The sequence below is a fragment of the Pan paniscus genome, chromosome 20 (genome assembly GCF_029289425.2).
Source record: "Pan paniscus chromosome 20, NHGRI_mPanPan1-v2.0_pri, whole genome shotgun sequence".
Taxonomy (NCBI): Eukaryota; Metazoa; Chordata; class Mammalia; order Primates; family Hominidae; genus Pan; species Pan paniscus.
In genome coordinates this window covers 11,614,049-11,630,282 of record NC_073269.2, presented here as the reverse complement: position 1 = coordinate 11,630,282, position 16,234 = coordinate 11,614,049, and the positions used below count along the sequence as shown (strand labels likewise).

Here is a 16,234-nt window from a genome sequence, read left to right as displayed (position 1 = left end):
AGGGTTGTCTGCATCTCAAGAGTGGGGTCAGCAAGAGAAACTCTACGGCTATGGGAGTGCCTGCGTTCACCTCTTTTCCGAGCCCACCTGTTCTGGTGAGTACGGGATTTTTATTGATTACAGGAATGTCCATATGTGTCCTTTTTCTTTCTGTAAGACAGCTTTACAGTTAGCAGTGGGTTGTTCTTAAAACTGGATGTTGTGGAAAGTTATACCTCGGGTGTTAATATTTGTTGAATAATGTTCATAGTATTCTCATTTTTGCCTATGAAACTGTATGGGGATAATAGTTTTGATTTTTTTTTTAAAAATCCAACATCACTAGGAAAGGGAAGAAGTATTATTTGGCCTTGCAGTCTTCAAATTATCTCCCTCTCTGGAAAGCTCCTGAACCAGAAATTGCTTGGTCTGTTTTTTTAAAAAAACAAAAAACAAAAAAAATTAGTTCTCTGGTAAAATTTCATGATGAGTTGCTTATTCCCTAAACTCACTGTCACGATTCATTGTAGTGAATTTCTTTTCTGTTTCTCTGTTTCTCCTCCTTCCGTCCCTCTCTGTCACTCCCTTCTTCTTCATCATGGAACTTACTTATATCTGATATTCCACCAGAAATTTGTTTTTAGTGCGTTTATTATGTCTTCCTTCTCACCAAGATGAAAATCAACAGAGTGGTGATTTATGAAGTTTACTTCTGGATCAGGGGTTCTACTGCACAGCTTGGCACATCATAAGTGCCCTGTAACTAAGGGGACTAAGTAATTTTCCCTCCAAAGGGGAACATCTTGGGTCAGTATTAATCTTTATGCCAGGGGTACTGTAAGGGGTAGTATTAATCTTTATGCCAGGACAACAAAAAATGAAATGAGAAGGACAGAAACGAAGGCTTTAAAATGGAAAGTGCACTGATGAGGTTTGTGGGGGAAACAACTTTATGAGACTAGAGTCTTCCAATTGAGTTAGAGCAAGAAAGGACGTCAAATCTTAGGAGGCGCTTGATCATCTTTCTCAGTATGTCATCAAAAGATTCTCTCATGGTAGAACTCTAGTTAATTGAGCTTCTTAGAAACAGAAGGCAAACATGGTGTTTCTGAGGTTTTTCTTCATGAGCAGGAGGTGTTCAGGTGAAGGTGGGATCTGGGTGTGGCAGTGAGTATTTAAGGTGGCGAGTGCACGATTTCTTTGGAAACCAGAGAGTCAAGGAGCTATGAAAATGATGTTGTGTCCTGAAGCACAGCAGAAAGAGATACAGAGAAGCGTGAGGTCTTGGTGAACAGGGAAGTCTGGGATCCCGGTGTCCTGTTGGGGATGGGTTAGGAGGCACCAGCATCTGTGTAGCTGACAGTGGCAGGGAAGAGAAGAGAGGGGTGTCCTCTGAGGAGGATGAGGAGGGACAAGGTCTGGAACTGACCCTGGGTCATGACCTTGAGCATTTAGTCCTGGACTCGCATCAGCCCGATGAGGTCCCAGGACCCAGTGTCAATACCTGGAGCTCCTGCCAGCAGCATCAGGGTCACACGGAGAAATGCAGACTCTAGGGTCCACCCCAGACTTACTTGGGTTCAGGTCCACATATCTGACTTTAGCAAACCCTGAGGATGTACACTGCCATCTGAGACACATTTCCCCAGAAAGAGAGGCTGGTGGGAAGATTCCACTGAGCTGAGAGAAGCCCCCCACAGCTGATCTTCTCCTGTCTCCATTTGGTTGAAATTTCACATTTTCTTTTCTTTTGAAAGGGGAAGCTCAAAAGAAACATGATGCCCTGGGCTTTACAGAAGAAACGAGAAATCCACATGGCCAAGGCCCATCGGAGACGAGCTGCGAGGTCTGCTCTCCCCATGAGACTCACCAGCTGCATCTTCCAGAGGCCGGTGACGAGGATCAGGTCTCATCCTGACAACCAGGTCAGACGCAGAAAAGGGGATGAGCACCTGGAGAAGCCGCAGCAACTCTGCGCCTACCGGAGACTGCAGGCCCTGCAGCCCTGCAGCAGCCAAGGAGAAGGTTCAAGTCCACTGCATTTGGAGAGCGTCTTAAGTATCCTTGCAGCGGGGACGGCCAGTGAATCTCTGGACAGAGCTGGTGCTGAGCGTGTCCACAGCCCGCTTGAGCCCACCCCTGGGCAGTTTCCAGCTGTGGCAGGGGGGCCAACCCCAGGAATGGGTTGTCAGCTCCCACCGCCCCTCTCTGGCCAATTGGTGACTCCTGCAGATATCCGGAGACAGGCCAGGAGGGTGAAGAAAGCCAGGGAGAGACTGGCCAAGGCCTTGCAGGCAGACAGGCTGGCCAGGCAGGCAGAAATGCTGACATGTAGATGAAGCGCAGTCCCGGGCTTTCGGTCCCTTTCTTTTAATGCCCATCCTCATTCCTACTCTGAATTGTCACCCTTTTCCCTTCCCCACCAGTTCTTTAATAAAAGTATTTGAAAGGCAACAGGTGTAAGGAGTGGATGGTTTTGTGGTGAGAAATTGGGTTTTATGGGATGAGGAAGGAGACCTTTACATGTCACTGTACATCTCAGTTTCTGTTTACCATGATTTTAATTAATTGGGTTTTTTTTGTTTGTTTGTTTGTTTTGAGACGGAGTCTTGCTCTGTTGCCCAGGCTGGAGTGCAATGACATGATCTTGGCTCACTGCAACCTCCACCTCCCAGGTTGAAGCAATTCTCCTGCCTCAGCCTTCCAAGTTCCAAGTAGCTGGGATTACAGGCGCCTGCCACCACATCCGGCTATTGTTTGTATTTTTTTTAGTAGAGACGAGGTATCACCATGTCGGCCAGGCTGGTCTCAAACTCCCGACCTCAGGTGATCCACCTGCCTCAGCCTCCCAAAGTGCTGGGATTACAGGCATGAGCCACCGCGCCCAGCCACGCCCAGCTAATTTTTGTATTCTTGGTAGAGTCAGGGTTTCATCATGTTGGCCAGGCTGGTCTTGTCCTGACCTCAAGTGATCTGCCCACCTCAGCCTCCCAAACAGAATTTATTGTTATTATTATTTTGAAGAACTCCAAGTCCTGCCAGGGCAGGGTGGTTTACACCTGTTATCCCAGCACTTTGGGAGGCCGAGGCGGACAGATCGTTTGAGGTCAGGAGTTTGTGACCAGCCTGGCCAACTTGGTGAAACCCCATCTCTACTAAAAACACAAAAATTAGGCCGGGTGTGGTGGCTCACGCCTGTAATCCTAGCACTTTAGGAGGCCGTGGTGGTTGGATCACTTGAGGTCAGGAGTTTAAGACCAGCCTGGCCAACATGGTGAAACCTCATCTCTACTAAAAATACAAAAATTCGCTGGGCGCGGTGGCGGGTGCCTGTAATCCCAGCTACTCAGGAGGCTGAGGCAGGATAATTGCTTGAACCCGGGGGGGCAGAGGTTGCAGTGAGCCGAGATCGCACCAGTGCACTCCAGCCTGCACGACAGAGCAAGACTCTGTTTCGAAAAAAAAAAAAATACAAAAGTTAGCTAGGCTTGGTGGTGGGCACCTGTAATAACAGTGACTCGAGAGGCTGAGGCAGGAGAATTGCTTGAATCCGGGAGGCGGAATTTGCAGTGAGCTGAGATCACACCACTGCACTCCAGCCTGGGTGACAGAGCCAGATTCTAACTCAAAAAAAAAAAAAAAAAGAACTCTAAGTCCTTCATTTCTAAGTCAAGAAGAGGACATTTCTGTCATTTCAGGGGGTCTCAGATTTTGCAGCTCATTTGAATTTCACAGTAAAATTTAAAAGGACTGGTGTCTGGATCCCAGGCAGGATCATTTGCATCCGTATAATGGAGTTTGCTGAGGTGCTGAGGGAGACATCAGTACCTTGAAATTGCCCTACATGATTAAATCTGTAAGCTAATTGTGTCTTTTTTTTTTTTTTTTTTTTTAATTTGAGACGGAGTCTCACTCTGTCGCCCAGGCTGGAGTGCAGTGGCGCGATCTCAGCTCACTGCAAGTTCTGTCTCCTGGGTTCACGCCATTCTCCTGCCTCAGCCTCCCGAGTAGCTGGAACTACAGGCCCCCACCATCACGCCCAGCTAATTTTTTTTGTATTTTTTAGTAGAGACGGGGTTTCACAGTGTGAGCCAGGACGGTCTCAGCTCCTGACCTCATGATCCTCCTGCTTTGGCCTCCCAAAGTGCTGGGATTACAGGCGTGAGCCACCGCACCCGGCCCCAATTGTGTCTTAAACTTCCTAGTCCCAGGTCCAAATTGGCAAAATAGCCAGTATTTCTCTGCATCCCCAAAAATCAAACCAGGAGGATTTACGCAAGGAAAAGATTGTGAAAAATCATAAGAAAAAACTGAGTAGTCACTGCAGAGACCAAGGCTGCAGAAATTGTATTTTTTTATCTGTTTATCTATCAGGTGTTGGGTGTTTGTTTGTTTTGAGACAAATTCTCACTCTCGCCCCGGCTGGAGTGCAGTGGCGTGATCTCAGATCACTGCAACCTCCACCTCCCAGGTTCAAGGGATTCATGTACCTCAGCCTCCCAAGTAGCTGAGATTACAGGTGCCCACCACCATGCCTGGCTAATTTTTGCATTTTTAGTAGAAACAGGGTTTCATCATGTTGGCCAGGCTGGCCTCGAACTCCTGGCCTCAACCAATTCACCTTTCTCGGCCTGTCAAAGTGCTGCGATTAGAGGCGCGAGCCACTGCACCCAGGTGTGTGGGGGTTTTTTTTGTTTTTTTGTTTTGTATTGTTTTGTTTTGAGACAGAGTCTCGCTCTGTCACTCAGGCTGGAGTGCAGGGGCGCTATCTCAGCTCACTGCAAGCTCCACCTCCCAGGTTCATGCCATTCTCCTGCCTCCGCCTCCCAAGTAGCTGGGACTACAGGTGCCCACCACCATACCCGCTATTTTTTGTATTTTTAGTAGAGACAAGGTTTCACCGTGTTACCCAGGATGGTCTTGATCTCCTGACCTCGTTATCCACCTGCCTTGGCCTCCCAAAGTGCTGGGATTACAGGCATGAGCCACTACGCCCGGCCTGTGTTGTTTTTAATTGTATGTATTTAAGGCATACATGATGTTTTGATGCACGTATATGTAGCGAAATGATTACTACAATGAAGCAAAGGAACATATCTGTCTCCTGATGTAATTACCTTTGTGTACGTGTGTGTAGAAAGAGTAGCTGAAATCTACTCTTTCGGCAAATTCCCAGTATACAAGGCGGTATTCCTGAGGTTGCTTTTATGGGATGGAAGTTTGCTACAGATTGGCCATAAGTGGAAGTTTATATCTCAGTCTCTTTTCCTCAATTGTTATTGGCATAGAACTTACATAGAGCAAAGTGCAAAAAATCAGACACGTACATCTTCATGAACTTTCACAAACTGAACGCACTCATGCCCAGCACTGAAATCCATGAATAGAATAGCGGATTCATCCCCAGGTGCCTTTTCCCGCCACCTCATCCTGCCTCCCACGAAGGCACCCTCTGTTGTAACAGCACCTAGGATTAGTTTGGCTGGTTTTTGTTTCACGTGTAGGGAACCACATGGTATGCACTGTCTTGGGTTTGGATTAACCTCAGCTTTGAGAGATCAAGGCTTAAGGTTGTGCCGGTTGTCATTTGTGAGCTCTGATTGCTGTGAGAAGATCCGATGGGTGCAGATGCCCCAGTATTTATTCATTCTCCTGCTGTTCATTGGCTGGTTTCTGACAAGAGCTATTATGACTGCAGGTTCTGTGCCCCTCAGAACATGAAATTGGTGGGCACGCATGTACAATGTTGAGATAAATGCTGTGTGCAAGGGAAGAGGGTAGACGTTTATACGGCTTTTGGGGTTTGTTTGAGACGGAGTATCGATCTGTTGCCCAGGCTGGAGTGTAGTGGCGCGATCTCGGCTCACTGCAACCCTCGCCTCCCAGGTTCAAGCGATTCTCCCGCCTCAGCCTCCCAACTAGCTGGGATTACAGGCATCCACCATCAGGCCTAGCTAATTTTTGTATTTTTGTGGAGATGGTGTTTCACCATGTTTGCCTGGCTGGTCTTGAATTCCTGATCTCAGGTGATCTGCCTGCCTCGGCCTCCCAAAGTGCTGGGATTACAAGCTTGAGCCACCGCCTGTTTGTTCTTTTGAGACAGTCTCTCTCTCACCCAGGCTGGAGTGCACTGGCGCAATCTTGTCTCACCGCAACCTCCACCTCTGGGTTCAAGCAATTCTCCTGCATCAGCCTCCCGAGTAGCTGAGACTACAGGCGTACGCCACCATGCCTGGCTAATTCTTTTGTATTTTCAATAGAGAGGAGGTTTCACCATGTTGGCCAGGCTGGTCTCAAACTCCTGACCTCAAGTAATCCGTGCGCTTCAGCCTCCTGAAGTGCTGGGATTACAGGTGTAAGCCACTGTGCCCAGCCTACAGCTTTTGTTTTTGAGACAGGGTCTTGCTCTGTCACCCAGGCTGGAGTGCAGTAGCTCAATCACAACTCACTACAGCCTTGATCTCCTGGGCTCAAGTGGTCCTCCCACTTCAGCCTCCTAAGTAGATGGGACTACAGGCAGGCATCGCCATGCCTCACAATGCTTATTTTTCATTTTTTGTAGAGATAAGGTCTTCCTATGTTGTCCAAGTTGGTTCTAGACTACTGAGCTCAAGCGATCCTCCCACCTCTGCTTCCCAAAATGCTGGGATTACAGGCATAAACCACCATGCCTGGCCCTATACAGCTTTAATAGATGTTTGCATATAGTTTTCCAAAGTGGTTATTCCAATTTAAACTCCCACTATCCTTACAGGAAAGACTGGTCCCTCCATAATCTAGTCAGCACTTGGTGTTTCTGTGTTTTTCCCTGTAGCTAAGTTGATATCTATATAATAGTATCTTATTGTAATTTTTATTTTTTTAGCATTTCCCTGAAGCTAAAAGGGTTAAACATTTGCTCAAATTTTGCTGGTCATTTAGGCCGGGCGCGGTAGCTCATGCCTGTAATCTCAGCAATTTGGGAGGCCAAGGCGGGTGGATCACTTGAGGTCAGGCGTTCAAGACCAGCCTGGGCAACATGGTAAAACCCTGTGTCTACTTAAAATACAAAAATTAGCTGGACGTGGTGGTGGGAGCCTGTAATCCCACCTACTCAGGAGGCTGAGGCAGGAGAATCGCTTGAACCCAGAAGGCAGAGTTGCGCTGAGCCAAGATCGTGCCACTGCACTCCAGCCTGGGTGACAGAACAAGACTCCACCTGAAAATTAATGATAATAATAATAATAATAATAATTTTTTACGGTCACTTGTTTATATTCTTTTGTGTAGGGTCCATTCAAGTTTTTCACCCAGTTTCAAGTGTGTTTTCATTATTTTTCTGTTTGTTTGACATTATTCTTTTTTTTTTAAATATTAAAATTTTTTTTTATATATACTCTGGCTTGATGTACTTTCCTGGGGGTACAGAATCAAAACCTCTTCCCCCACTCCGGTTTTCCACGCTTTCTCTCTTACTGATGTATTTGAATGAATAGTTGCTCTTAATGTATCTTAATATGGTTCAAATTTGAATTTGCTCCTTTCTATTTAGAGTTTCATTGTATCAAGAAGGAAGATTGTCTCCTCATTGACTGTGAAGCTGTTCTTCTACCTAGTTTTTAATTAAAGCTATATACTGTGTTTTATACTTAGAACTGAAACTAAGAGTATAAGAAATTAGGCCAGGCACGGTGGCTCACGCCTGTAATCCTAGCACTTTGAGAGGCCAAGGCAGGTGAATCACTTGAGGTCAGTAGTTCGAGACCACCCTGGCCAACATGGTGAAACCCCGTCTCCACAAAAAATACAAAAATAAGCTGGGTGTGGTGGCATGTGCCTATAGTCCCAGCTACTTGGGAAGCTGAAGCAGGAGAATCATTGAACCCAGGAGGCAGAGGTTGCAGTGAGCTGAGATCCCACCACTGCTCTCCAGCCTGGGTGACAGAGTGAGACCCCATCTCCAAAGAAAAGAGAGAAAAGAAAGAAAGAAAGAAAGAGAAAGAAAGAAAGAAAGGAAGGAAGGAAGGAAGGAAGGAAGGAAAGAAGGAAAATTAAAATGAGACTGAACCTAGAAAAAAGGTAGATTAGCAAAGTGGAACAAGGTTCAAGAGCAAATATTCCCACCAAAGCATGAACAACATTGGAAAATTCAGAGACAAGTGGGATGTGATTAAAAGAAGAGTAGAGAGAACTTGGACAAGAATGGATATCAGAAGTGAAGGAGACATATGCACCTTCCAAACCAATGAAAGACATCAACCCACAGATGCAATTGACTCCACACCCTCTAGGCAAAGGAAATACACAGGAAGCAATAATGAGCTACACTGTGGCCTACAAACCAACCACAACGAGAAAGAGTTTAGAGAATGTGGAAACCAAAGAAGCAAGGAAAAGCCTGACAGCTGACATCTCAACACAGGTAAAATGAGATAGACATCAGTGGGGCACCATTTCTAATATGCTGAAAGAAATTTGTCAAACCAGACACCCGTACCTCACAGCAATATTGCCCCCAAATAAAGATGCCTAAATAAAAGTGTAAAGGAAAAGAATTAGTTGTTAGCAGCATTGCATTAGAAAAAAAATACTAGAAAGAATTCTCAAGTCCACAGGGAAATAATCCCAGATTGAATGCTAGAAATGCAGAAAGGAATAAAGATGAATGCACAAGATAATCTGTAGGTAAATATTAGTGCATATTGCTTTATGAAGCAATACTAGAAATGTCTCCTGGAGAGTAAAATATGTGTAGAAATAACATGCATGAGAATGGTAATACAAAAGTCAGAAACAGCTAAAAAGAGAATTAAAAGTGTTCTAAAGTATTCGCATTTTGTGGGAGGGGTTAAAGTAATTAACTGTATCAGAGTATAGGATTTAATTATTAGCATAACTACACAGATTTGTATGGCTGTAACTAGCAAGTTCATGGAGATAACAATAAAATAATAAACATATTTGATTCAAAGTCAGTCAAGTAAAGGCAAAAGGAACGTGAGTCAGTTAAGTCAAAACCTAGGAAAAATGAGATGATTGAAACAATTTCAAATTTACTGGTAATTATATTAAATGTAAATGCACAAAATAGAACTTTTTTTTTTTTTTTTTGAGATGGAGTCTCACTCTGTCGCCCATGCTGAGCTGCAGTGGTGCGATCTCCGCTCACCGCAACCTCTGCCTCCCAGGTTCAAGCGATTATCCTGCCTCAGCCTCCCGAGTAGCTGGGATTACAGGTGCATGCCACCACACCAGGGTAAGTTTTGTATTTTTAGTAGAAATGGGGTTTCACCATGTTGGCCAGGCTGGTCTCGACATCTTGACCTCAGGTGATCTACCTGCCTTGGTCTCCCAAAGTGCTGGGATTATAGGCGTAAGCCACCTCTCCCGGCCAAAGTAGTAATTTCTTTGCAACAACTGTGTGATATATTCTATAGGATTGTGAATAAAAGTTTTGGGCTTTCTTTTCTTAAAGAACATTGAAATGGTCTTTAGTTTTTGTTATTAAATCAAATATTACGTGAACATTGATGTACATAGACAATTCCATTCCTATTTCTATAGAAAGTATTCAAAGATGTTTGGAAAACTGGGAGAAAAAGGGAAACATATCTAAAATGCTGATATTAACTGTAAATACCACCCCGCCACACACACACACACGTATTAAATTCTTTCTCTACTCACACTCTGTGTAGGTAACACCACATTGGTTTCTGTATACAGATTTAGAAATGCCTCAAATCCAATGGGCGGAGACAGGGTGTTCCCTGTGGATTATCCACTGATTGCATTATCACTCGCTTTCTCTATAAAAAGGGGAACCAGATGCAGAAGTCACTGCATTTTCCGGCAAGCCAAGGGTTGTCTGCATCTCAAGAGTGGGGTCAGCAAGAGAAACTCTACGGCTATGGGAGTGCCTGCGTTCACCTCTTTTCCGAGCCCACCTGTTCTGGTGAGTACGGGATTTTTATTGATTACAGGAATGTCCATATGTGTCCTTTTTCTTTCTGTAAGACAGCTTTACAGTTAGCAGTGGGTTGTTCTTAAAACTGGATGTTGTGGAAAGTTATACCTCGGGTGTTAATATTTGTTGAATAATGTTCATAGTATTCTCATTTTTGCCTATGAAACTGTATGGGGATAATAGTTTTGATTTTTTTTTAAAAAATCCAACATCACTAGGAAAGGGAAGAAGTATTATTTGGCCTTGCAGTCTTCAAATTGTCTCCCTCTCTGGAAAGCTCCTGAACCAGAAATTGCTTGGTCCGTTTTTTTAAAAAAACAAAAAACAAAAAAATTTAGTTCTCTGGTAAAATTTCACGATGAGTTGCTTATTCCCTAAACTCACTGTCACGATTCATTGTAGTGAATTTCTTTTCTGTTTCTCTGTTTCTCCTCCTTCCGTCCCTCTCTGTCACTCCCTTCTTCTTCATCATGGAACTTACTTATATCTGATATTCCACCAGAAATTTGTTTTTAGTGCGTTTATAATGTCTTCCTTCTCACCAAGATGAAAATCTACAGAGTGGTGATTTATGAAGTTTACTTCTGGATCAGGGGTTCTACTGCACAGCTTGGCACATCATAAGTGCCCTGTAACTAAGGGGACTAAATAATTTTCCCTCCAAAGGGGAACATCTTGGGTCAGTATTAATCTTCATGCCAGGGGTACTGTAAGGGGTAGTATTAAACTTTATGCCAGGACAACAAAAAATGAAATGAGAAGGACAGAAACGAAGGCTTTAAAATGGAAAGTGCACTGATGAGGTTTGTGGGGGAAACAGCTTTATGAGACTAGAGTCTTCCAATTGAGTTAGAGCAAGAAAGGACGTCAAATCTTAGGAGGCGCTTGATCATCTTTCTCAGTATGTCATCAAAAGATTCTCTCCTGGTATAACTCTAGTTAATTGAGCTTCTTAGAAACAGAAGGCAAACATGGTGTTTCTGAGGTTTTTCTTCATGAGCAGGAGGTGTTCAGGTGAAGGTGGGATCTGGGTGTGGCAGTGAGTATTTAAGGTGGCGAGTGCACGATTTCTTTGGAAACCAGAGAGTCAAGGAGCTATGAAAATGATGTTGTGTCCTGAAGCACAGCAGAAAGAGATACAGAGAAGCGTGAGGTCTTGGTGAACAGGGAAGTCTGGGATCCCGGTGTCCTGTTGGGGATGGGTTAGGAGGCACCAGCATCTGTGTAGCTGACAGTGGCAGGGAAGAGAAGAGAGGGGTGTCCTCTGAGGAGGATGAGGAGGGACAAGGTCTGGAACTGACCCTGGGTCATGACCTTGAGCATTTAGTCCTGGACTCGCATCAGCCCGATGAGGTCCCAGGACCCAGTGTCAATACCTGGAGCTCCTGCCAGCAGCATCAGGGTCACACGGAGAAATGCAGACTCTAGGGTCCACCCCAGACTTACTTGGCTTCAGGTCCACATATCTGACTTTAGCAAACCCTGAGGATGTACACTGCCATCTGAGACACATTTCCCCAGAAAGAGAGGCTGGTGGGAAGATTCCACTGAGCTGAGAGAAGCCCCCCACAGCTGATCTTCTCCTGTCTCCATTTGGTTGAAATTTCACATTTTCTTTTCTTTTGAAAGGGGAAGCTCAAAAGAAACATGATGCCCTGGGCTTTACAGAAGAAACGAGAAATCCACATGGCCAAGGCCCATCGGAGACGAGCTGCGAGGTCTGCTCTCCCCATGAGACTCACCAGCTGCATCTTCCAGAGGCCGGTGACGAGGATCAGGTCTCATCCTGACAACCAGGTCAGACGCAGAAAAGGGGATGAGCACCTGGAGAAGCCGCAGCAACTCTGCGCCTACCGGAGACTGCAGGCCCTGCAGCCCTGCAGCAGCCAAGGAGAAGGTTCAAGTCCACTGCATTTGGAGAGCGTCTTAAGTATCCTTGCAGCGGGGACGGCCAGTGAATCTCTGGACAGAGCTGGTGCTGAGCGTGTCCACAGCCCGCTTGAGCCCACCCCTGGGCAGTTTCCAGCTGTGGCAGGGGGGCCAACCCCAGGAATGGGTTGTCAGCTCCCACCGCCCCTCTCTGGCCAATTGGTGACTCCTGCAGATATCCGGAGACAGGCCAGGAGGGTGAAGAAAGCCAGGGAGAGACTGGCCAAGGCCTTGCAGGCAGACAGGCTGGCCAGGCAGGCAGAAATGCTGACATGTAGATGAAGCGCAGTCCTGGGCTTTCGGTCCCTTTCTTTTAATGCCCATCCTCATTCCTACTCTGAATTGTCACACTTTTCCCTTCCCCCCCAGTTCTTTAATAAAAGTATTTGAAAGGCAACAGGTGTAAGGAGTGGATGGTTTTGTGGTGAGAAATTGGGTTTTATGGGATGAGGAAGGAGACCTTTACATGTCACTGTACATCTCAGTTTCTGTTTACCATGATTTTAATTAATTGGGTTTTTTTTGTTTGTTTGTTTGTTTTGAGACGGAGTCTTGCTCTGTTGCCCAGGCTGGAGTGCAATGACATGGTCTCGGCTCACTGCAACCTCCACCTCCCAGGTTGAAGCAATTCTCCTGCCTCAGCCTTCCAAGTTCCAAGTAGCTGGGATTACAGGCGCCTGCCACCACATCCGGCTATTGTTTGTATTTTTTTTAGTAGAGACGAGGTATCACCATGTCGGCCAGGCTGGTCTCAAACTCCCGACCTCAGGTGATCCACCTGCCTCAGCCTCCCAAAGTGCTGGGATTACAGGCATGAGCCACCGCGCCCAGCCACGCCCAGCTAATTTTTGTATTCTTGGTAGAGTCAGGGTTTCATCATGTTGGCCAGGCTGGTCTTGTCCTGACCTCAAGTGATCTGCCCACCTCAGCCTCCCAAACAGAATTTATTGTTATTATTATTTTGAAGAACTCCAAGTCCTGCCAGGGCAGGGTGGTTTACACCTGTTATCCCAGCACTTTGGGAGGCCGAGGCGGACAGATCGTTTGAGGTCAGGAGTTTGTGACCAGCCTGGCCAACTTGGTGAAACCCCATCTCTACTAAAAACACAAAAATTAGGCCGGGTGTGGTGGCTCACGCCTGTAATCCTAGCACTTTAGGAGGCCGTGGTGGTTGGATCACTTGAGGTCAGGAGTTTAAGACCAGCCTGGCCAACATGGTGAAACCTCATCTCTACTAAAAATACAAAAATTCGCTGGGCGTGGTGGCGGGTGCCTGTAATCCCAGCTACTCAGGAGGCTGAGGCAGGATAATTGCTTGAACCCGGGGGGGCAGAGGTTGCAGTGAGCCGAGATCGCACCAGTGCACTCCAGCCTGCACGACAGAGCAAGACTCTGTTTCGAAAAAAAAAAAAATGCAAAAGTTAGCTAGGCTTGGTGGTGGGCACCTGTAATAACAGTGACTCGAGAGGCTGAGGCAGGAGAATTGCTTGAATCCGGGAGGCGGAATTTGCAGTGAGCTGAGATCACACCACTGCACTCCAGCCTGGGTGACAGAGCCAGATTGTACCTCAAAAAAAAAAAAAAAAAAGAACTCTAAGTCCTTCATTTCTAAGTCAAGAAGAGGACATTTCTGTCATTTCAGGGGGTCTCAGATTTTGCAGCTCATTTGAATTTCACAGTAAAATTTAAAAGGACTGGTGTCTGGATCCCAGGCAGGATCATTTGCATCCGTATAATAGAGTTTGCTGAGGTGCTGAGGGAGACATCAGTACCTTGAAATTGCCCTACATGATTAAATCTGTAAGCTAATTGTGTCTTTTTTTTTTTTTTTTTTTTAATTTGAGACGGAGTCTCACTCTGTCGCCCAGGCTGGAGTGCAGTGGCGCGATCTCAGCTCACTGCAAGTTCTGTCTCGTGGGTTCACGCCATTCTCCTGCCTCAGCCTCCTGAGTAGCTGGAACTACAGGCCCCCACCATCACGCCCAGCTAATTTTTTTTGTATTTTTTAGTAGAGACGGGGTTTCACAGTGTGAGCCAGGACGGTCTCAGCTCCTGACCTCATGATCCTCCTGCTTTGGCCTCCCAAAGTGCTGGGATTACAGGCGTGAGCCACCGCACCCGGCCCCAATTGTGTCTTAAACTTCCTAGTCCCAGGTCCAAATTGGCAAAATAGCCAGTATTTCTCTGCATCCCCAAAAATCAAACCAGGAGGATTTACGCAAGGAAAAGATTGTGAAAAATCATAAGAAAAAACTGAGTAGTCACTGCAGAGACCAAGGCTGCAGAAATTGTATTTTTTTATCTGTTTATCTATCAGGTGTTGGGTGTTTGTTTGTTTTGAGACAAATTCTCACTCTCGCCCCGGCTGGAGTGCAGTGGCGTGATCTCAGATCACTGCAACCTCCACCTCCCAGGTTCAAGGGATTCATGTACCTCAGCCTCCCAAGTAGCTGAGATTACAGGTGCCCACCACCATGCCTGGCTAATTTTTGCATTTTTAGTAGAAACAGGGTTTCATCATGTTGGCCAGGCTGGCCTCGAACTCCTGGCCTCAACCAATTCACCTTTCTCGGCCTGTCAAAGTGCTGCGATTAGAGGCGCGAGCCACTGCACCCAGGTGTGTGGGGGTTTTTTTTGTTTTTTTGTTTTGTATTGTTTTGTTTTGAGACAGAGTCTCGCTCTGTCACTCAGGCTGGAGTGCAGGGGCGCTATCTCAGCTCACTGCAAGCTCCACCTCCCAGGTTCATGCCATTCTCCTGCCTCCGCCTCCCAAGTAGCTGGGACTACAGGTGCCCACCACCATACCCGCTATTTTTTGTATTTTTAGTAGAGACAAGGTTTCACCGTGTTACCCAGGATGGTCTTGATCTCCTGACCTCGTTATCCACCTGCCTTGGCCTCCCAAAGTGCTGGGATTACAGGCATGAGCCACTACGCCCGGCCTGTGTTGTTTTTAATTGTATGTATTTAAGGCATACATGATGTTTTGATGCACGTATATGTAGCGAAATGATTACTACAATGAAGCAAAGGAACATATCTGTCTCCTGATGTAATTACCTTTGTGTACGTGTGTGTAGAAAGAGTAGCTGAAATCTACTCTTTCGGCAAATTCCCAGTATACAAGGCGGTATTCCTGAGGTTGCTTTTATGGGATGGAAGTTTGCTACAGATTGGCCATAAGTGGAAGTTTATATCTCAGTCTCTTTTCCTCAATTGTTATTGGCATAGAACTTACATAGAGCAAAGTGCAAAAAATCAGACACGTACATCTTCATGAACTTTCACAAACTGAACGCACTCATGCCCAGCACTGAAATCCATGAATAGAATAGCGGATTCATCCCCAGGTGCCTTTTCCCGCCACCTCATCCTGCCTCCCACGAAGGCACCCTCTGTTGTAACAGCACCTAGGATTAGTTTGGCTGGTTTTTGTTTCACGTGTAGGGAACCACATGGTATGCACTGTCTTGGGTTTGGATTAACCTCAGCTTTGAGAGATCAAGGCTTAAGGTTGTGCCGGTTGTCATTTGTGAGCTCTGATTGCTGTGAGAAGATCCGATGGGTGCAGATGCCCCAGTATTTATTCATTCTCCTGCTGTTCATTGGCTGGTTTCTGACAAGAGCTATTATGACTGCAGGTTCTGTGCCCCTCAGAACATGAAATTGGTGGGCACGCATGTACAATGTTGAGATAAATGCTGTGTGCAAGGGAAGAGGGTAGACGTTTATACGGCTTTTGGGGTTTGTTTGAGACGGAGTATCGATCTGTTGCCCAGGCTGGAGTGTAGTGGCGCGATCTCGGCTCACTGCAACCCTCGCCTCCCAGGTTCAAGCGATTCTCCCGCCTCAGCCTCCCAACTAGCTGGGATTACAGGCATCCACCATCAGGCCTAGCTAATTTTTGTATTTTTGTGGAGATGGTGTTTCACCATGTTTGCCTGGCTGGTCTTGAATTCCTGATCTCAGGTGATCTGCCTGCCTCGGCCTCCCAAAGTGCTGGGATTACAAGCTTGAGCCACCGCCTGTTTGTTCTTTTGAGACAGTCTCTCTCTCACCCAGGCTGGAGTGCACTGGCGCAATCTTGTCTCACCGCAACCTCCACCTCTGGGTTCAAGCAATTCTCCTGCATCAGCCTCCCGAGTAGCTGAGACTACAGGCGTACGCCACCATGCCTGGCTAATTCTTTTGTATTTTCAATAGAGAGGAGGTTTCACCATGTTGGCCAGGCTGGTCTCAAACTCCTGACCTCAAGTAATCCGTGCGCTTCAGCCTCCTGAAGTGCTGGGATTACAGGTGTAAGCCACTGTGCCCAGCCTACAGCTTTTGTTTTTGAGACAGGGTCTTGCTCTGTCACCCAGGCTGGAGTGCAGTAGCTCA

General features: G+C 46.3%; 2 protein-coding genes across 2 annotated transcripts; both read left to right on the top strand.

Annotated features, from left to right (window-relative positions):
* The first annotated feature begins 1,615 nt into the window (after nucleotides 1-1,615).
* On the top strand, nucleotides 1,616-6,165 carry LOC134729663 (putative methyl-CpG-binding domain protein 3-like 3). The gene has a single exon (XM_063600770.1). The coding sequence runs from the start codon at nucleotides 1,755-1,757 to the stop codon at nucleotides 2,316-2,318; it is 564 nt and encodes a 187-aa protein (XP_063456840.1). The 5' UTR covers nucleotides 1,616-1,754; the 3' UTR covers nucleotides 2,319-6,165.
* A 5,020-nt stretch (nucleotides 6,166-11,185) lies between these two features.
* Nucleotides 11,186-15,983, top strand: LOC129394689 (putative methyl-CpG-binding domain protein 3-like 3). The gene has a single exon (XM_063600105.1). The coding sequence runs from the start codon at nucleotides 11,573-11,575 to the stop codon at nucleotides 12,134-12,136; it is 564 nt and encodes a 187-aa protein (XP_063456175.1). The 5' UTR covers nucleotides 11,186-11,572; the 3' UTR covers nucleotides 12,137-15,983.
* Nucleotides 15,984-16,234: the final 251 nt, after the last annotated feature.